This window comes from Balaenoptera musculus, chromosome X (assembly GCF_009873245.2).
Source record: "Balaenoptera musculus isolate JJ_BM4_2016_0621 chromosome X, mBalMus1.pri.v3, whole genome shotgun sequence".
Classification (NCBI taxonomy): domain Eukaryota; kingdom Metazoa; phylum Chordata; class Mammalia; order Artiodactyla; family Balaenopteridae; genus Balaenoptera; species Balaenoptera musculus.
Window position 1 is genome coordinate 60,767,453 of NC_045806.1, and position 21,751 is coordinate 60,789,203.

Genomic DNA, 21,751 nt, shown 5'->3' on the forward strand with positions numbered 1-21,751 from the left:
GCCCTTTGTCTGTGGTCTTCCCTACTCATTACTCTTAGCACCTTCACAGGACTGTTCCAATGACCAAGAGAAGTCTTACCTAAGCTCCTGAAGGCTTAATTAATTCTCATGTTCCTTGGCACTAAAGCCAAGTAGCCCAATGCCTAAGGCTATAAATCTGGCTTAGCATCCCTGGAGGGAAGCTTGAATTGTTGGCTAGTCCAAATCTGACCACAGTGCTTGAATCCCCTGTTTTATATCTACCTCTGCTTGCACACCTCCAATGATGGGAAGCTTCATTCATCCCAGTAAGAGATATAATACAATGAAAGTTGGACTAGAAATAAGGAGAGTTAGGGTTGAGTCCCAGCTCTGCCACTTAACTTGCTGTGTGATCTTTGGCAAGTCCCTTCACATTTCTGGACCTGTTTCTTTATCAGTAAAACGGTTGTAGAGGAATCTCTTTGTTTTAGTTTGTGTTTGTTTAACTGCTATAACAAATAGCCCTAGAAAATTCAGTAGCTTAAAGGACAAGACGTTTCTTTACTTCTTATGTAACATTCAGGGCAGGGGTTCCAGACTGGAGAGAGAGGGGGAACTTCACTCCATTCAGAGACCCAGACAGAACTGATGGCAGTTCTGCCAGTCTTAATACATGGCTTCCAGGGCTTCCCTGGTGGCGCAGTGGTTGAGAGTCTGCCTGCCAATGCAGGGGACACGGGTTCTAGCCCTGGTCTGGGAAGATCCCACATGCCGCGGAGCAACTAGGCCCGTGAGCCACAACTACTGAGCCTGCGCGTCTGGAGCCTGTGCTCCGCAACAAAACAGGCCGCGATAATGAGAGGCCCGCTCACCGCGATGAAGAGTGGCCCCCACTTGCAGCAACTAGAGAAAGCCCTCGTACAGAAACGAAGACCCAACACAGCCATAAATAAATAAATAAATAAATAATAAACCCAAAGTTAAAAAAAAAAAAAACAACAACAGAATGATTCGTAATTAAAAAAAAAAAAATACATGGCTTCCAAGGTCACTCTGCCGTTATAGCTCCCAAGTAAGCAGAAACATCATGGTAGTCTTTTTATGGTCCAGGTCTGGAAGTGGTATTTGTCTTTTTTACCCACATGCTATTGGTCAGAATTCAGTCACATGGTCAAGCCAAACAGCTGAACAGGCTAAGAAATGTAGTGTAGCTGTGTGGTAGCTAGCTAGAAGTCTCTATCACAGACTTGATCTCTAAAGGCTCCCTGCCCCAGCTTTGAAGTTCTGGGTATGCTTATGAACTAGACTCCTGGTTCTCACATTGCTTTGTTACAGGCACTTTGAAAATTGCCTAACCTCACTGGCCATCAGGGACTAGCAAGCTGGCAGTGCAGACCAAGGCAATGCCCCCAGTGAAAGGCCAGAGAAGATCTGAGATACCAGCCGCACCACCAGGTAACACATTAAACTAAGGTGTCTTTGTGCTTCTTTTCTCTGCAGCATGGGTAGGAGCCCTCTCAATGGGCATGATCTTCTTCTGTTCTCCCATTGTGAGTATATTCACTGATCGATTGGGCTGCCGAATCACAGCAACTGCAGGGGCTGCCGTCGCTTTCATTGGCCTCCATACCAGCTCCTTCACCAGGTAAGGCTAGGAGTTGCTGACCATTTGCCCAAGGCTGAGGGTTGGCTTCTTTCTGGGCCTCAACTAGACACTCTTCTCATTGCAGAATCCCCTGTGGCCCTTTCCATGTAGGGTCCTCAAGACCCTGTTCCCAGGAACTATTGTCCAATGGGACTCATCTTGGTAGGGTCCCCAGGACACATTGGTAGGGAATATACCCAAAGAGGACCCAAGAGTTCCAAAGTGGTGGGAGGAGCCTGAGCTTGGGCATTCATACTGCTGGGCCCAAGTCAAGTTTTGGCCACTGAATGGCAATGGAACAATTCATGAGTACCATTCCCCTCTTTGAGCCTCAATTTTTATACTGTAACATGAGGAGATTAGATCAGGTCTTTTCAGGTGTCTTCCAGCTCTGCCATTCTATTTCCCTTCAATATGCCACACATCTCATGACCTCAACTGCCCTCCTGGAAATGAACTTCTGGAGTAAGCCCATGTGAACACCTACCATTACAGGATTCCTAAGGTAATCTTATGCTGAAAAAGAGGTCAGCTGAGCCCAAGGCTGTTTAGCATTTCTGGTCCTTTTCCATTTCTGGATAGCAATGTATGGATGATTTGGAACAGATAAAGATTCATGTCTTGGGTGTGAGAAGGGATGTTTAGCAGCCTCCCTCACTGAGATACAGACCCAGTACCCAGCTACCCAACTAGGCCTAAGCTAGGTAAACTCAAACTCTGGTCCCATAGGTCCCACTGGCAGAAACTGGTAGTGTCGGTCAAGGAGCAGGCTACAAGTTCATTTTCTGCTTTCTTTCTGCCAGCTCTCCAGAAGCATGTCTGTAGGGGAGGAGAGAAGTAAAAACCCTCCACCACAGCCTGAGGAATATGGGATTCCTAAAGAACTCCAATGACTTTCTGCCAAAGACACTTTGGGAGTTATGGTACCTCCTACTTCCAATCTGCCTGGGCTGGTGTAGGAGAATGCCAGCCTGGAGACATGGCTAGCTTATCAGAGACTTGCTTTCTGAGCTTGGCTCCCCAGAGAAGGACCGTGGTTATGCTCTCCAGGCCTAAGGTTCCACTCACAGCAGAGAATGATAATTGTGTTCTGCTACAACTGGGCCTTGTGAGGTTGAGCCAGCTTTCTTTATGACTTGAGCATTTCCGGCTGCCCAGCCCACCCTCCAGCAGAGCTTGGATCTGGCCTGCAATGGTTTCTTGGCTTGGTCCCATCCAACTGGGACAGAGGCAGGGAAAACCATATCCTGTCTGTAATCTGCTCAGTCCTCCCAGGGCAGCAGCTCCAAACCCTTTCAGGACCCCTCTGGTGGTCGGCCTCATTTGCCCTCAGCAAGCTCGTGTCTGGCTCCTTGTGGGAAGGAGCTAGGCCTCAGAAGCAGCTCCAGTCTCAGAGCTACACAGCAGAGGCCTGTTTTTTAAGGCCAAGCAGAGCAAAGTGTAAACAAATTAGCAACATACGGATCCCATTTTCCTTCCAGTCCACATGAGCTCAGTTACAGGAGGGGAAGGAGCTCAGATGTGCTTTCTCCTGGCATTCTTCTTTAGGCACATTGGAGTAGGCGTTCTGTTCTCCAGCCCCTAAGCTCCTCCCCCACCCCCTTTGCCCTTTCTGTAAGAACATCTTCAAAGCCAAGAAACTTTCTGGATGGCTTCATATCCAGTGGAAAAATGGTTCTGCTTGTGGCTAGAACTCCAAGTCATCTTTCCTGTTGCTTGAATCAGGGCTCTGAGTTCCTTTGGATGGTGTGAGGTGGGGCAAAGTTCAGGCAGGGGTGGGGAGGCCTTGGCAAGCCTGCTCAGGGGCCTCCTGCCTTTGGGCCCAGCTAGAAATAGATCCACCACACAGCTCCCTGAACTGAATCCCATGCTTTGCTCCCACTGGCCCCCTCCCTGAGGGTCTCCCTCAGACCTTCATAACTCCTCTCCCTTAGACAAGGCCCCCAGCCCAGATCAATCCCAAATGGTACTTAGACTCTAACAGGAGGAAGCCCCAAGGAATCTGACAGAAGAGGAGCAGTTGGCTTAGCTATGTGTTCTAAGTAGAGGCAAGCCTTTTGAAACCAAAGCCCTTGCTCATATCCAATGAATGCAAGCAGATAGAAAGAAATGATGATGATAGCTGTCTTGGAATCATGAGTACTAGCACCACTTCATCTCTGCAGCATAGGTCCAGTCCTTTAGTATGAGGACTGGATCTAGCTATGGAGAGGAACTGCCCAACCGTGGAAAGTATTAGGTTATTACGTGGTCAGATAAGAAATATTGCAAAATATGTGGAGGCATCAAAAAGAAAACAAAGTTTTTCACTAGTTTGTGCCAGTGTCATCTGAGGGCAAATGGCCAGCCAAGCTGACCTTCCCATGGCCTTTTCCCTTCTGATACTTTTCCTTCTGTTATAGAAGTTTATAGTCAAAGCAGGGCCTAAGGGTTTTAAGCCAGAGCCTCTCTTACTTGGCCAGGCTCACAACTTCTTTGAGTTTCCAGTTCCCATCAAGCAGCCAAGCTACTCTGGGAAGCTAGTCCATATCATGTCCAGCAACAGGAGCCAGGCTTTGGAAGTTATAGAAACTCCTTACCTTAGGATCCCCATGGAAATTATCTGGGGCCTGGAGTAAAGGGTCTTGGGACATCCAAACCGTGGGCATGGTTGGGGAGGGGGTGTCTCTCAGAACACCACCACCAACCATTCTGTGAAATATTAAGGGCCCTGAGCATGAAGAAAGACACTGAAGAGTCTTATGGAGGGTCTCAACGTTCTAGAATCTTGGCTCCTTGCAGAACTTTCTTGTTACTTGGGATAAAGCTTTGGTTACCAGCCCAACCATGGTGTCTAGGTGAGCAGTAGGTGTAACTATTCTTTCTAAGGCACTGACTTACTCTTTGTAGCCCCTCATCCAGACTTTGCATAGGCTAGTTTCGGCTTTCTTTTGAACAGTACTCTCTGATGGAGTACTATGATTCAAACTAGAGTCACACAGACTTAGATTCAAGTCCAAGCTTTGCTGATCCCCAGTTATGCTACCTTGGGTAAATTACTTTACTTCTCTGAGCCTCTGTCTCCCCATCTACAAAATGGGGATCAGAAGGTCCTATTCCTTGTCTGTTCTGAGGGTCAGTAGTAACTGGGGCCGTGGGTTAAGGGTGGGGGTATGCCGATCTCAGGAGGGTGAGGGGGGAAGGGCAGGTGGATTGCTGGTCAGGCTTCTGAGGATAGCTCTTGGTGTCTCTCCCACAGCTCACTAAGCCTGCGTTACTTCACCTACGGGATTCTCTTTGGTTGTGGCTGTTCCTTCGCCTTTCAGCCATCTCTCGTCATCCTGGGCCATTACTTCCAACGCCGTCTGGGTCTGGCCAATGGTGTGGTGTCTGCTGGGAGTAGCATCTTCTCCATATCCTTCCCCCTCCTCATCAAAACGCTGGGGGCTAAGATCAAGCTCGCCCAAACCTTCCAGGTGCTGAGTACCTTTATGTTTATTCTTACGCTGCTTTCACTCACCTACCGACCCCTCCTGCCCAGCTCGCAGGACACCCCAAGCAAGAGAGGTGTCCACACCCTGTGCCAACGCTTTCTGGCTCAGCTCAGGAAGTACTTCAACATGCGAGTGTTCCGCCAACGTACCTACCGCATCTGGGCCTTCGGGATCGCTGCTGCTGCCCTTGGCTACTTCGTTCCCTATGTACACTTGGTGAGGAATACCAGGGTGGGTCCACCCTACCTGACCCCAAGACGTTGCCCTTAACCTGCCTGAAGTCCAGAGGGTAGGAGCAGAAGACATTGAAAGGGCAGACCTGGAACCTTTGGAGAAAGACAAAACAGTGGTTGGAGAGACCCAGAGTAGGAAAGAGCACAGGCTGAGGGAAGACCTCAATGGGAAATGGGGGAAGTTCCTCAGGGGGAGGCCTATGCCTATGGTTTCCCACACTGATAAATCTAGATGGATTTTCAGGAGAAGATAAGCATCACCGGGATACAGGAGGCTGCCCCAGATGACCCAATGATAGGGTTTTCTTTTCTTTCTTTTTTTTTTAAAATTTATTTAGCAGTGCTGGGTCTTCGTTGCAGTGCCTGGTCTCTTCGTTGCGGCGTGTGGGCTTCTCTAGTTGCAGTGCATGGGCTCAGTAGTTGCAGCATGTGGGCTCAGTGGTTGCAGTGCTTGGGCTCTCTAGTTGCAGCATGCAGGCTCTAGAGCACGCGGGCTCAGTAGTTGCAGCACGCCAGCTTAGTTGTGGTATGTAGGATCTTAGTTCCCCGGCCAGGGATCACCAGGCCCCCTGCCATGGGAGCACGGAGTCTTAACCACTGACCACCAGGGAAGTCCCTCAATGATAGAGTTTTCTAAGAGTGTGTCTTATGGAATGCTAGTCTTTGGGGTCAAGTAATTTTGTTTAAGAAATAACATATACTAGATTTCTCTAGCTTCATAATATGTAACAATCTTTTAAAGGTACCAAAGATCCTGCTGTAAAGAAATCAATTCAGCTTTGTTTAACCACCATACACCCAACTTACATGGCCACAGATTTGTTGGTTGTAGTCCAGTGTTATCTTCCACAGACCTTGTGTTTCTTAAAGCACACTTTTGGAATATTACCTGGAAGTTAGTGGATCCTTCTCCCTTGGTGACCTGCTGTTACCCCAGGCTGTCAGTTCTGGGTCAGGGAATGAGGAGATAATAGGGGAACCCTTGGACCTTTTTCAGTTGTTAAGGCTGTATTCTGTCCTGCCAGGGCTTGGAAGGGGCTTAGAGACACCCACTGCCCTCAGCTGTTGCTCAGAAACCGAGAATCCAGAGAGCCAGGGGATATGCAGCCTTTTAAGCTGTTAGAAACAGCCAGAGAGCTTGTTCTGGAGCTAAGGCTATAAGGGAGGTTGCTGCAGGAGAAGGAACTCTTGCCATGGTCCAGGGACGTAAGCAGTAGAGGGTTCTGGGTATGCCAACAATTAACCAGCCATCTCTTCTTCTTCCTCTTATCCCGGGGGCCTGGTGCTATGCTTTTCAGATGAAGTATGTGGAAGAGGAATTCTTGGAAATCAAGCAGACCTGGGTGCTCTTGGTGTGTATTGGAGCTACCTCAGGCCTTGGGCGCCTTGTGTCAGGCCGTGTCAGTGACTCCATTCCTGGACTTAAGAAGATCTACTTGCAGGTGAGTGTGACCACCCTGTCTACTGTGGAGAGAACAGCCTGCCACAGATGCTAGGTTATCTCCAGCCTTTGGGATACAGTGGTAGGATGTATAACTGCTGTGGCCTGGGCCCCAGCTCTGACACCAGCTTGCTGTGTGACATGGGAAAATCAATCAAATTCTCTAAGCCTCCGTTTCCCTTGCTTTCAAGTGAAGATCATCATCCTTGTTCTGCCTCCTTCATCAAAATGGAGTGAGGATGTAGTGAAAGCTGTCAGTGTAGATGGAACCTCTAAGAACACTTTCAAAGAAAATGTTTATTAATAAAGGCTCTCCCATCTGAAAGAGGGAAACTGAAGCCAGGAGTTAGATGCTGCCCCCATTGAAGACTGAACTCATTGCTACCTTATACTCTCTTGGAGGGTCTTGAGCATCTGCAGTACTCTGTGGCCCAGTGTCTCTCTCCTCTAGGCCCAGACCCATCACTTCTTATACCTCCAGAGCTACTTGGTACCAAACACTGGCTCTCAAATGCTATCCTCTTGACGGGCACAAAAAAATTGCCAGAAAAGGCCAGACCTCACTTGCCCTCTCTACACCTCACTTTCCTCTTTCATGCAATGAGAATAATCCTTGCCTTTCCTATCTCACCTTGCAGGTGAGAATCAAAAGGAATACAGGTGTGACCAGGCTTTGAGAAGTAAAAAGTGTTATAGCCATGCAAAGTTTTAATCCTTCTCACAGTGACACAGGTAGCCTCATGTTGTGGGCAGTACCCATGTGGATGCTCGAGAGGCCACTTTTTGTGTGACCTGGGCTCTGGTCTGGCTTGAATACAGACTACTGCTCAAGCTGTCTGTCTTTGTCTACTGGGCAACAATATTGTCTTTCGGACCTGGCTCATGTTTTTGCTACAGCAGCTGGGTTTACCAGAAGGTGCCCAAGTGTGGAACCCTGTGAAGGGGTAACAGCAGCCCCAGAAAACATGTGGGTCACAAATAGTCCATCAGGAAGGTGGTTGAGTTCTGACTATCCTGGAGAAGTCCTAAAAGAACTTCCAAGGGGCCCTGACTATACACACAGCAGGGATTTCTCTGTCTTCTGATAGCCCCAAGTGTTTTCCTAAATACCCTCGTATGTCTTGGATGAGGATATGATTAAGGTTCCCTGTTGTGTTTAACTTTGTGTTAGATTTGCAAGAGCTAGTGAATCTGCTTTGTCAGAGCTCAGGGTGCCATTATGGTCCATCCAGCCCAACCTCTCATTACACTGATGGAGAAATTGAGGGAAAGACTCAGACAGTCATGGCAGAGCTGAACTCCTATGTAGCACTCTTCTCATATTCCACTTTACACTAAGTGATGGATGGCAGAACCAAGTCCCAGACATGATAAGTGACTAGAACAAGGTCAAACCAAAAGGCTGTGATTGAGATAAACCAATTATAAAATTTTAAATTCCTGTGCCAATATCAGCAAGACCTTACCTGGGTGGCTTTTTGCATAGGACTGTGTGTGGCTTTCCCAGCCTCTTCCACATGGCACCCCTGTGGGTCTTCCCTGTCAATATCAGCAACTCCAAGATGCCAAAGAGTGCTGGCGATCAGGGTAAGCTAGTATTGGGCCAGGGCTTTGTCTTGAGGAAAAGCAGCAGCCCTTGCCTAGCTATATAGCTCATTTCTCACTGCAGTCCCTAGGAGAGAGGTAGGGCCCAAGCATTTTTTGCTTTGTATTGTGTAGAGGGAGTTCCAAGAGAGGCAGAGGCATTAGCTAGTCAGAAGGAGAACTAGGCTTATGGCCCAGTGCTTCTGCTGACCATTTCCCCTACCCACCCAACAATCTCTCCCCTTTTCCACTCTTACTTGACCCAGTTTTACCACTTAGAACAATATAAAATAATCTTGGAACTTTTTAGCTGAAACATATCTTCATCAACTTGTAGTCCAAATTCTCCATTTTACAAACTGAGGAACTGAGGCCCAGAGAGGGAAAGTGATTTGTTCAAACTCATTGTGCTGGTAAGTGTCTCAGGCTGAGAGCACAGAACAATGAATGAACTTCTCTCTCTTGAGCTACTCAAGATACTCCATCACGAGAATTTGCCTCCCTTTCTCCCCGGGTCAGATGCAGGAGTACTGGTCTGGGAGAGAAAAGGAGCGTACACAGCTTCAGGTTCTGAAGAGCCATCCACTAGACTTTGTGGTTCCTACTACTGACAAAGACAGGCACATGTGTCTGGTGTCAAGCCCCTGGACAGTCTGTTGGTAAGGAAATGGTGACAACCTGCAGGACAACCTCATTTTGGGCCAATTCTTGAGGCCTGATTCTCAGTTCCAAGAGGGATTTTTAATTTCTGAACCTTGGCAAGGCCTCGTGGAGGATGTTAAGAGGCAGCTAGATACAGTAGGTAGTAATTACAGCCAATTGAAATCACTTAATGGGGTCCTTTGTATTATATAATGGTATTAACTCCTTAATTGCCATACCATTATGACTCGGTTGATAGGTGGGTCTGGTTTTATCTTACAGTTGTACATGAATCTCCTAGAGGAGAAACTGGGATATCTGGGTTCTTATTCCTAGATTCTGCCTAGCTATCCCAAAACATCTTGGGCAAAGTTCAAAAGTCCTTCAACAAAGAGATTTCCTCAGATGGCATGACCAGGACATTTCTTATCCTCTCCAAAATCCAACCAATTAGCCTAACAAACCCACTGGCAGCAACAACACAGAAAATCTTTAGTGCTTGAAACAGCCTTGACCCTCCTACCTGCCTTGCATGTGTTGATGTGGTGACGTACCCTTACCATGTGGTGACTAACACTTCCTGGATAAGTCAGCCTGCCTGTGTGAACTATTAGAAAATCCTGGATCCTGTCAAGGCCTTGGTTGACAAATCAGGCCTTAGCCCTGACCCTGGGACAACCTGGCTCTGCTGGCTACAGTGGGTGGAGCCCAGGTCTTCAGTCTGGCTCACGGACACAGGTTGCAGATGACCTTCATCAAAAGGCTAGCTGTGTTTCCAGTGGCCCTTATCTCTATTGAGAGGGAGAAACCAGCCTCTGGAAAGGCAGCTTCTTTACTTCAGAGTCATTTTGCTCAGCCCAAAGAAAGCCCAGTGGCTAGTCAGTGCCCCCTGGACTGGCTTCAGGCTCCCTAGACCTCTTCCTAGTGTCTTGGTTCTCCTTAGAGCCCCCTTTGTTACCTTCACAGGGTGCCCAGACAAGCCCAGAAGCCCCCAGAGCCATAACATCTGAGTGTCTGAGATGGGTGGTGTGTCCCATGTCCTAAAGCCTAAGGAACCTGGGTGAACCTCCCAATGGCCTCCTTCATACCAAGGTGTTTTCTAAAAGCAGTCTCCCGCAAAAATGGGGACTGGCTCCTTCCTCATTTCAGGAAGCTGTGCCTTCCATTCATGCCCCCATCTAATCATTATTCAAGTCATCCTCACTTCCTCCCCTTCCTCTTCCCATATCTAACATGGATCTGAAAATACCAGCATGGTCTGATCCCAGACCCTGTTGCCTGGGGCAGACAAACACAGGATCAGAAAGCAGCAACAGCAATTCCCTTTATCTCAGAGTCCAATTAAAAGACAACTTCTTGAGGACAGGAGCAATGAATGCGTCCTCTTTTAAAAGTCTTGACAGAATCAAAGTTAAATAGGGGATCTCTTAAAAACTTTAAATCCTAAGTCCTTCTAAGCAGGACTTAGAAGGGGCCTAAGTAACTAGTCCACTGGGCTCTCTGTTGATATCCCCTTGCCCCATTTTACAGATGGTAGAAACGAGGCCCTGAGAAAGGAGATGTGATTTACTATGTGGTCTTGGCAGGCAAGCACAACATGACCTCAGGCTGTTGCTCCTTTAGGTCATCTCCTTCCTGCTCCTGGGCCTGATGTCCATGATGATTCCCCTCTGCCGGGGCTTCGGGGGCCTCATCGTTGTCTGCCTCTTCCTGGGCCTGTGTGATGGCTTCTTCATCACCATCATGGCCCCCATCGCATTTGAGCTGGTGGGCCCAATGCAGGCCTCACAGGCCATTGGCTACCTCCTGGGCATGATGGCCCTGCCGATGATTGCCGGACCCCCCATTGCAGGTGAGGTTAATATTGCAGGGAGGGCGTGAGTGGGGGAGTCCTGTCTTCCTTGGGACCTAGATCTCCTAAGCACCTCTGCTTAAAGTCCCTTTTCTCCTTCTTTTCTATTTAAGCAGCCTGGTCAGAGTGCATGAAACCCCTTACCACTATTGGTGAAAGAGACTAAGGACAGTACATGTGCATGGATTCATTTGGGGGGATGGGCTTTTCATGGCTGTATATCTGTTGCTGTGGGGTTTTATTGTAGACAGCATGGCTGATTCTGGGACGGTAGAGAGAGAAATGGGTTTGGCCTTCCTGACCATTCTATTGATCCAGAATCTTCTCTCTCTCTCTTTACAGGCAAGTAATTATTTGGAAGGTAGTTGAGCAGGAAGAGAAGAGAAAGTGGGCCCTGGTTTTATTAAGACTTAGAGATACCCCCTCCTCCTCTACCAGCTTCTGAATTGAGCCTGTAGAAAAGATTTGATTAAGAACACAACCCAGGACTGGACCAATGAGGCTCACTTCTAGCAGGCAACAGGCAAAGTGTTGGCTTGCCATCTTTCAGCACTCCCAATTTCTCTCTCCACTTCCAAGAAGGACATTGTTGGTACCCCAGAGAACTTAGGAAACAAGGAAAACTAATAAGAAGAGAACATCATTTCCTTTCTTTAGGATTTATTGCAAATATTGATTCATGGGCTAGAGTCTCCTAGGCTGGCCAACTGGGCTAGCTCAACAAGTATTCCTTGAATACCAATTCTGTGCAAGGTGTTGTGAGGGCACTGGTCATGCTGTGTTACAGTGACAAAACCTTCTACTCAGGCCCTTGTTCAACAGCCACACTGTCCACTGGGGGAGGGGAGCCTCTACCCAACTCCTGATCCCAAAGGTGGATCCCAGAATCCATATCTCTTTCCATTTTGCTTACCTCCTAAGCAGCCCCAGGGCCTACTTGCCTTTCTTCGGTAGTGTTTCTGGGCTCATCCTCCCTATGAGGTGTCCCACATTAGCTTCTGGAGGTGAGCAGCGAAGGCCCTGTATCCCATGCCAAACACATTTACCATATTGGCAACCTAGAGGAACCCAGAGGGGCCAACCATATCTGTAACTGGAAGGAAGGATACACATACAGCCTCCTCTTAGGGCAAATGGGCACTTCAAAGAAAGGGAAAATAGGAACTTGGCTGAATTGTTCCACAAGAACACTCTAGCCCAAGCTGGGGGTGGAAGGGTATATCATTGTGAACCAAAACAAGTCTTGGCCATCTTCTGTGGAGTTCTTTTAGAGTAGCTTCCCTCCTAACTCCATACCTTGGAGTGACTCGAAGTTAGCTGTAGCTTCATGCAAGTCAGAAATGGAGAAATTGAGAAGCTTCATTTGCTTCTTTCATAACCTCAAGAGCCTGCAACCCCAGTGCCTCAGGGAGGAGCAGCCTGTCTTTGTAATAGAGGTTTTGTTTCTTCCATCTAGGAGTGTTTAAACTGAGGGGGCTCTCGGGTCAAGGCAGTACAGGCCAAGAGTCTCTGCATAGGCATTGTGATGGCCCCTAGAAGAGGCAGAGAGCACCTTTGTACAGGAGGGCAAAGCTGGGCTTGACTTGTCTCTGTTGACTTTTCAGGCCTCCTCCGCAACTGTTTTGGGGACTATCATGTGGCCTTCTACTTTGCCGGTGTGCCCCCCATCGTCGGGGCTGTAATCCTCTTGTTCGTCCCTCTGATGCATCAAAGGATGTTCAAGAAGGAGCAAAGGGATTCCAGCAAGGATAAGATGTTGACCCCTGACCCAGACCCCAATGGAGAGCTGCTGCCAGGCTCCCCCACCCCTGAGGAACCAATCTAATGCCTCTTATTTGCCATTGTGTGCTCCTCCCCAAACCTTTCCCTTCACCCTACCCTGCTCAGCATTTACATTTTTGCCACCAGCACACTTGTTCCCAAACCTGCACATGCAGCATTTCAGCCACCTGACCATCCCCCTGGAGCCAAAGCTCCAGGTGTTCCAAACTCATTAACCAAATTCTCCCTGTGAATGCCTTTAAACTTGCCAGGGTCCTCTCCTCCCAGGATCTAGGAAAGCTTGGGATCACCCCCTCGCCTTTGGACCCTCTCCATATACTTTCTAACTCTTGGGGGAGGAGGATGGGAACTCCTGGCCCAGCTTGTTAGTCACCCACTAAAAGCAACTGCCAAAGGTGCTACTGTGTCCCCAGGAGCCTGGTGGGAAGATCCAAGCCTCTGTGTGCTGAGGAGTTCCTTGCCATCTGTCCTTAGGAACCATTGGGGGGTGCGAGGGAAAGGGCATAGAGGTAAAATGAGACAAGGAGCCTTGTTTGGCCTCAGAGTCTCTGAGGGCTATGGCTTCCCAAGAGGTGTGGGTGACATCATTTTACAAGTGTACAGAGAGTCTCCCCATCATATGGTTGGTTAACAGTCTGCTTTCTTCTTTCCTTCCTCCTTTTTTTTTCCTCTACTGCCTCTTCTCCCTTCTCATCCCCCTCTATTTCTTTTTATGACTGTCATAGACTCATGGGTGCTTGAAGAAAGGAGGGACCCAGAGCTTGGGCCAATCAGCCTCACCTTGGCCCAGCCCGCCCCTAACACTAGCATCAATTCCACTCATCTCAGGCTGAGCCACATCTCATTTTTTGGCTCAAGCTGCTATAATCCTATACTGGAATAATAGAATATCACATAGGAAAGGGACCTTAAACACCGTAAAATTCCACTCACTGATTTTTTACAGATTTTCCAGGACAATGCATTAACCTGCAGGCTGTCCCAGCTCCCCATCCTTATATCCACCTGTCAAAATGTGAAGAAATTCCTTTCATCTCAGCAGGCAGAGGAAGACTGATGACAGGGGGAATGGCATGGTGGGGGGAGGAGCAATAGTTTTGGACCTGGGGAAGGACCAACTCCATCTCTCATTATTCATGACGGGTCAACATTTCCACCTGGGCCAGGCCAGAAAAGGAACTGTTTGAGGGAAAATCCCATTCCCAACCTGGATCCCCCAAAGGTAGAGGCAGCAGCTGCACATAGGGTTGGAAAACGTCTAGGAAGAGGAAACCATCCTAGCCTTTACTACCCAATGTGTCCCCCATGCTGGGCATCCTGGACCACTCTACTTAGTGGGCATTAAAGGTGCCAGGAAAGGTAGACTCTGGACCATCTTCATCCCTCTGAAGTAGGTACCAGATGTTTCCCTATGCCTAAGCTCTGGGAAGCACTCTTGCTGCAGAGCATTTCCAGCCAGGCTGTGTCCGGCCATCACAACTCACCTTATTAGGAGCTCAGCCTCTCTCCTCACTCAGCCTCTTTGTATTTCTCCCTATGCTGGGTATTTTTCTGCTGTGTTCCTATTACCCTAACCTTTCATCATCTTCTTGCCAGGCATCCCTGGCTGTCACCTAGAGCTAACAGTGACTTGCCACCCCGAGCCAGGGCCATCCCAGGGCCAGGAGGATGAGATCGCCCCTGAGGAGCCCCAAAGAAGACAGTGGTCCCCACCCATGAGTTTTTCCGTTACAAACAGGCAGCTGGGGCATGGTTGGCCTCTGATGGCTTCATTCAAGGCCAAAGTCTGGAGCCCCCTCCCTTGGTCCCAGTCCAGCTCTTATCAATTCCCCGAAGGAAAACCCATTGGTTCTTGGCTCTGTGAATAGGAAGGGGCCTGCCTAATTACGATTCTGTTATCCCAAACAGCAGTGAAACAGGAGGAGCTGGGCCCCAGGAGCTCTTTAAGTCCCAGAAGAGGCCATTGAAAATGTTGGAGCAACAAAGCCCCTGCTTCCATTGCTCCCTGCCCACTCCCACCAAGTCACCTGAGGGCAGTTCTGCAGGGCCTCCTTTGTTGCTCATGGTGTGGATAGCTCTTAAGAATCAGGGTGCTACCCGCTTCTCTCCAGATGAAGGAAAGACATTCACAGGTCCCAAATCTGCCCTATCAGGTGTCACATAACGTGGCAGGGTGTCAGTTTACTTCTTCCACACATGTACGCGTGCATGTGCGTGCTTGTGCACTTTTGGAGAGAATGTTGGTTGGCGAAAGCAGCACAGTATTAACATTTAGGGTAAGATGCAGCCTCTTATGCACCACAGTTAAATCAAGGAGAACGAACAAAATTTGGGAGCTTGAGATCTGGGACATTTAAATCCTCAGAAGGTTTGGAACAAAATAAACAGATCTAAAAATCCAGCTTTGGTGTGTTATGTTGCCTACACGGGTGAAATAGTCTTAAAAATCCAGCTTTGGTGTGTATGTTGCCTACATGGGTGAAATAGTCTTAACCTGGTTAACAGCGGGAAGTTTACTTTCAGAACTGAAATCTCATTTCAAATCAAATTTCTGCCAGGGTCTGTACTCCTTTTCTTCTCCCTTGTAATTGATGGAGGAACTTGAATGGGCTAGTATAGCTGGGTTATATAGCCAGGCAGCAGCCTGGAATTGAGGGTGATACAGAAGAGAGACCCATAACAATGACAAAGCTGGGAGTAACCTTAGAGTCTCCCTTGTCCATACTCTGCATTGAGTTTAAGTGAGGACACTGAGGCCTGTATATAAGGCACTGCAGCAGGCTCACACAGTTTGTCAGTGACAGAGCAGGCTGAAACCTTGAACTCAGGTCGACTTCCAGTCCAGTCCAAACGCCTCATTTTGCAGATGAAGAAACCAACACAAGCAGGGGAAAATGACTTGCCCACTTCATTCAACAACTGTATAGTGAACCCATTTCCAAAAGGGCGTTGGCAGAACCAGCTCCAAGCAAAGAGAAATCTGAGCCATGTCTGACTTAGCATAGCCCATCTTTTCACAATTACTCTCACTCCCAACCAACACATACTTCTGGGGTTCTCTCTTCCCAAGCACTCCAGACCTTCATGTGGCCTTGGCCATGGAGAGCTAGTCCCACCTACTGCCCTTCCACCCTCAGCAACCCAAAAGGTACAAATAAAGTCCATCTCCCTATGGCCATACACTGAACAGGAGAGGGGTGGAGGGGACTGGTTTCCTTTGCAAGAGGGTGGTTTACCACCCAGCTCTTGGCTATTGTTGTTTCTCCCCTGACTCAGTGCAGACATCCCCAAGCTGCCAGCCTCCTCATCTCTTTCCACTGAGACTAATTACTCTGTCCTGCTGCCTGGCCCCAGGCTCTCCCACCCAAGGTCTGCTGCCCCCTCAGTCACTCCCCCAGTAGCCCCAAGGCCCTAGTCTGTGTTTGATCACTCAGGATCATTAGATTTCAAAGCTGTGGAATCCCATAATTTTTATTGAGCATATGCTCTCCCCCAGGGCCTTTTCATGTCTGAAGAGGCAGCCAGCAGTTCACAGCAGCAGAGCAGGCCAGCTGACAGGAATTACAGGTGCCCCCAGTAAATCCCTGGTATCTGACAGCTGGTGCTTAGATAGGGTGGGTGCTGGTTAGAACCAGAGCCTTCGAAGCAAGTTCTGAATTCGAATAAGCTGAAATGTAGAGGAGACTCCAGAGGCACAAGGAAAGGGATTAGATATGCAATTCCTGCAGGGGTTGAGGAGGCTTTACTTTAGAAGGCCTTTCAAATCCTGCCTTTCAGCTCTCTCTAGTGGTCACCAGAAACAAAGTTCCATGCCTGGTTTTCAAGTCATTTCAGCAATATCTTCTAGGGACCTGCTTTGTGTCAGGCACTTTGCTAGAACCCAGGGATTTCAGAAATGAAAGGAACAGAGGTGGAGAAAACAAAGAGAAGAAACACAAGAAGGAATCTGAACTGTCTTCTTTCCAAGATACCTTTTCTTCTTCTGGACCCCAGCGGCCCGGAGCTTACGGACCTCAGAGCCTTTGGGGCAGGACAGGGGCCACCACGCCCCTTCCGGGATGGAGGCCTCAGCATTTCCCCCCTCCCCATCGCCCTGAGACTGGCCTCCCCCGGCCACAGCCTCCCGGAAGAACTACGCGCTCTTCAGCGTTGGTTTCCTGCTGAGCTGGAGCGAGATAAAATTAGCCCATTGCTCACGGCTAACAAGTGTCAACCCGTGTCCAGTTAGGGGGAGGGAAGGTAACCCATGGGCCCTCCTGCTGGGCCAGTCAACATGGGGAGTAACAGCACCGGTACAGCGCCCCCGGCCCAGGGCCTCCTCCTTCACCCTGCTCTACCCGCCCCCAGGGATGGGGAACTAGAAAGGGGCGGGGCTACAGCTACCCTCCTTTCCCACCACACACCCACCCTACACAGCCCTCGCAACTACTGGGCCCTGGGATCCGGGGATGTGGGTGCTAACCGGTACCGTTTCCCACTCTATCCCCATGCCCACCCCACACTTGGGGAATGCCTGGGGATGGAGATGGGTCTGGGGGGCCCCAGTGGCCCTGGCTGCTCTCCTGGTCCTGCCGCTGGCTTCCGGTCACTTTAAGCAGAGTGGTGGGCGGTTCCTGCCCCTCCGTGGCTCTCCATCCCTTTCCCCGCCTGGGAGGGGGAAGAACCCTGGAGACGCGCCAACTGAGACTCATCTGCCCCTGCTACTCGAACGGGAATCAGGCCCACCCAAGACAAGCAAACTTTCCCTCCCAGGGGAAGGGGGTGGGAAGGAAGGCGGGAGGGCCCAGCTTCGGGCCCTGCCAACTGTCTGGGGAGCCAGATGGATAGACAGCAGCTGCGCGTGTCCTGAGCTCAGCTCCTCCTCGATCCCCCACCCCCACTACCCTGCCCGGGCCACCGCCACCAGGGATTGCGGCATCGCCGCCCCCATCGACCGTTGGGTCCAGAGCCCTAGAGGTGATTCGGCCTGCGCAGTCCAACAACCCCCTCCCACCGGCGGCCCCCTACCAGATCTGTCCCCGAGGTCCGGAGGGCGGGGCCGACCTGCAACTAGCAAGGACCTAAGTGATTTCAGGCAGGAGGCCTGCCAGGATGAGGGGGTTAGGAGCGAGAACCGCCTCCAGGAAACGCTCCGCTCTGGTCCTGAGCAGCCATCCTCCTCACTCTCCTCTCCATCCTCCAACCCCGGGCTGGCTGTCCCCATAAAATCTGTCCCAGAACTCCCGGGGGGAACCATGCTTGCTGGTGGGAGCTCTCAGCTCAGGCCTGCTCTACCACTACAAGGTCCCCAGGTCCTACCCAAGGTGAAGGTGAGCCCCCACCAGCTGCCCTAGGTTCACAGAGGTGAACTAGTGGGATTTCCTAGGCTTGAGAACCCTCCTCCAAACCTGGACAGAGCCCCAGGAATGGACCAGATTAACTCTAAGACCTGCCCTCCTCAATTTGCTCCCCACCGAACACTCTTCCACCCTACTCTCCATCAACCTGCTTCCTTCAGCCACTTGCCTAAGTGGTGGTGTAGGAGGGGGCCAGGGTAACCACCTCCACTGCCCTCCCACACACATCCACATACATCCTTCCTCCCACAAGGTGGAGTCTTCTGAGGATCCCAGCCTTGCAGATCCTTCTGCCTTAAAGCCTGCAAAGGCCAGAGTTTCCTCCTGTCAGTCCAAGACCTTCCAGCTACCTTGCCTCCTCATTTGCCTCCCCTCCCCCATACACGTGCACAGACACACTCCTGTCATCCTTCAGCTCCAAGAACACAAGGGCCTTCCCCCAGCATATTTGGACACAGAGGTCCCCTTCAATAATAACAGGGCGCCTTCATCTGTGGGGGAGGGGGGCGCTCAATTTACAGTTCATAGGTGCTCACATAGCTCTCATCATGCTTGACCCTCTCCCCAACCCTGGAAGGCAGCTGCTCCTGTGCCTGTTTTACAGATAGGGAAAGTAAGCCCCAGAGGGGAACTGAATGCCAGTTTTCAAACTCCTTCTCCAAGGCTGTTTCCACCCCACCTCACAGAAAGTAGGGAAGTAAGCGAATCTCTCTTTTCCCTTGACTTCTCAGAAAGCCTGCTTGCTCCTCCTGGAGATAATACCCACGGTTCCCCAGGCCCAGCCAAGGAAGGCTCTGGGTAGTGAGTGGCACCACAGCACCAAGATGGAGGCATGGAAAGGAGCAAAAGCTGAGCCAGAGTCCTTGTGCACCCCCTACCCACCCACCCCAGCCTCTCTCTTGGAGGGAATGGGACAGGGAGGGGAATGTGGAAGAGGAATTAGGAGTCTCTGATCCGCCTTTCCCTGGGGGTGTACAACACTGTCTTCTGGGTTCCTCTCTGCCCCAAAATGGGTATAAAACTCCAAACTGTGCTCCCCTGTGCCTTACTCCCTCAGTCCTTCTCTTATTATTCAATAAAACTATCATCACTGAGAGCTAATTTCCAGGGCCTTGCTAACTGCCCATAGACCCCCCAAAGGACCCTTTGTCTGGTCTAGTTATGAGGGGAGGGGAGGGGAGGAACAGTTCCTGGGAGGCCTTGCTTTCTTGGGAAAGGATTCGTGTGTCTAAGTGGTCAACACAGCTAGCTCAGAGGCTCCCTCTCGTCTAGACTTCTAGCACTTTGCCAAGCTACAGAGAGGGGATTCGGTGGGGAGGGGAGAGTAGCAAATATCATGCAATTAAGGGTAGGAGAGCTCCCAAGATAGCACCCGGGGAAAGGAAAAGTGGAGAACATGCCTAAACCCCTGACCACACACCTCACTGAGGTGGGCTTGTCCTGTATATGCCTCTCAGCAACTGTGGCCATTACCCTCCTCCTCATCTCCCCTGCCCCCAGCTGAGAGATTCCCTGTATCTGCAGGGGAGCTTGTTGTCATCTAGCAGCCCCCACCCTTCAGTACCACATTTTTTGGTGGGCTCTAAATTCCCAGATCCCAATAAATCCTAGCCTAAGCCTTTCCTTCAGGGTAAATAGCTTCAAGCATCCAAGCCAGGTCCCTCCAAGGTTAGGACTCACCTGTCAACCACAATGGCTGGGCCCGGAAAGCAGGAAGAGGCAAGTTTCAAGAAAAGTCAAGATCTAGGCAAAGCTAGTTCCAGTTCAGTAGCTGTGTACATAGTTGTAACTAGTGAACTTCAGGAGCACTTTAAACATTATAATGATAGAGCACAGGGGCTACAAAGAAACTTACCTTAATTCCGTTTTTCTGGTTAACTAAGTACTTTCTTCACAATCCTTGGTCAACACAGTTAAGGGCTGTTCTCTACCAGGAGGAAATCAAAGACCCAAAGGAGGTCAGAGGGGAAATGGTGGGGAGCTTCAGATCCAGTAATTTTCATACTGTACTCTGTGACTCTTTGGGGGATTCACAGAGGTACCTCAAAGACCGCTAGGGGCTTCCCTGGTGGCACAGTGGTTGGGAGTCTGCCTGCCAATGCAGGGGACACGGGTTCGAGCCCTGGTCTGGGAAGATCCCGCGTACCGCGGAGCGACTGGGCCCGTGAGCCACGATTGCTGAGCCTGCGCGTCTGGAGCCTGTGCTCCGCAACAGGAGAGGCTGCGGTGGTGAGGGGCCCGCGCACCATGATGAAGAGTGGCCCCCGCTTGCCACAGCTGGAGAGGGCCCTCGCACAGAAACGAGGACCCAACACAGTCAAAAATAAATTAAAAAAAAAATCCACTTAAAGAAAAGCAGTTCCTAGGATTACCTATTTCTAAAAAAAAAAAAAAAAAAAAAAAAAGACCGCTAAAATTTCTGGGACTGGTTTTCCTTATTCCTCCAATGAAGAACAGTTTAATGCTGAATATTGTATATAAAACAAACCTAAGATGACTCTGAAAGTTGGAGAGAAGAAGGCAAACCAGGTAGGAGTGAAGACCTGAGGCAGAACCTGAGGAGTGATTCACTTGAGGTGAGTGCTGTAGGTTTACTTTTTGCCTTACATATCCCAGACTTGGTGATGGAGAAGCCAGAAACCCAGAAATGGCAATGGGCACTGACATAAAAAGCCCAAGGGAATTTTTTTTCTCTCTAGCCAAAGAATCAGGAAAGGGACAGTCTAGAAAGACAGAAAACTTTTACACATTACAGTTCTACTCCAGTCAAACACCATGGACAAATTGTGGCCCCACCCCCACCCCAACCAGCAAAGGCAAAGTGGAGAGCCTAGATTCCACCTTCATCATGCTATAACAAAGCACCTTTCCCCGCCATCACCATGGTGGTGTCACAGAAAGCCAAATATGGAGCCCAGAGTTTCATCCCAGCCATGCAGGAAATAGTAATGAGGCATCCCAGTCCCTTGCATCCCTGTGGGTATCAGAGGAAGCCTAGTGGGTGCCTGAACTCCAACCCCTGCAAAGCAGTAATGAGGAGCCCCTCAACACCTGGGTGTCAATGAAGGACCAGTGGGAAACCTGGACTTCTACCTCGACTAGACAGTAATGAAGTAGTGCACACTTTCTCTCACTGGCACACTGTTAGAGGAGGCCTGCTGAAACTACAACAAAGATCTAATATTCATGTCATCAGAGTCCCAGAAAGAGAGGAGAAAGTAAGTTGGGCTGAAAAAGTATTCAAAGTCATTACTTAATGGCAGAAAACTCCCCAAACTGGGTAAAAGACATATTCTTGTATGTTCAAAAAACTGAGCAAAACCCAAACAGGAGGAACTCAAAGAAATCTATGCAAAGACACATCATGTCAAATGTGAAAACTAAACACAAACAAACAAAGATCTTGAAAGCAGTGAGAGAAAAATGACACCTTAATTATAGGAGAAAAAACAATTAGAACGACAGTAGATTTCTCATCAGAAACCATGGACGGGAGCTAGAAAAAGTCGTAAGTTTTTCAAGTAGTAAAAGAAAAGAACTATCAACCCAGAATTGTATATCCAGCAAAAAAATCCTTGAGGAATTAAGAGGAAATCAAGACATTCTCAGGTGACAGAAAACTAAGAAAATTTGTTGCCAGCAGAATTACCCTAAAAGAATTGCTAAAGGAAGCTCTTCCAACAGAAAAGAAGCGACAAAAGAAGAAATCTTGAAATGTCAGGAAGGAAGAAAGTACAATGAAAAGAGCAAAAATACAACAGGTTTTTCTTATCATCTTGAGCTTTCTAAATTATGTTTAACA

At 49.3% G+C, this 21,751-nt stretch overlaps 1 protein-coding gene across 2 annotated transcripts in view; it reads left to right on the top strand.

The window, feature by feature from the left end:
• SLC16A2 (solute carrier family 16 member 2) overlaps positions 1 to 15,015 on the top strand; it is a 117,128-nt gene extending 102,113 nt beyond the window's left edge. Inside the window, exons 2-6 of one of the 2 annotated variants that reach the window (XM_036840849.1) lie at positions 1,462 to 1,606; positions 4,845 to 5,295; positions 6,611 to 6,754; positions 10,603 to 10,831; positions 12,436 to 15,015. In XM_036840849.1, coding sequence (XP_036696744.1) covers positions 1,462 to 1,606; positions 4,845 to 5,295; positions 6,611 to 6,754; positions 10,603 to 10,831; positions 12,436 to 12,656 — 1,190 coding nt within the window. In that variant the 3' untranslated portion in view covers positions 12,657 to 15,015. The remainder of the gene's footprint in view (positions 1 to 1,461; positions 1,607 to 4,844; positions 5,296 to 6,610; positions 6,755 to 10,602; positions 10,832 to 12,435) is intronic. The other variant, XM_036840850.1, reaches the window with a different exon arrangement.
• The last annotated feature ends 6,736 nt before the right edge of the window (positions 15,016 to 21,751 follow it).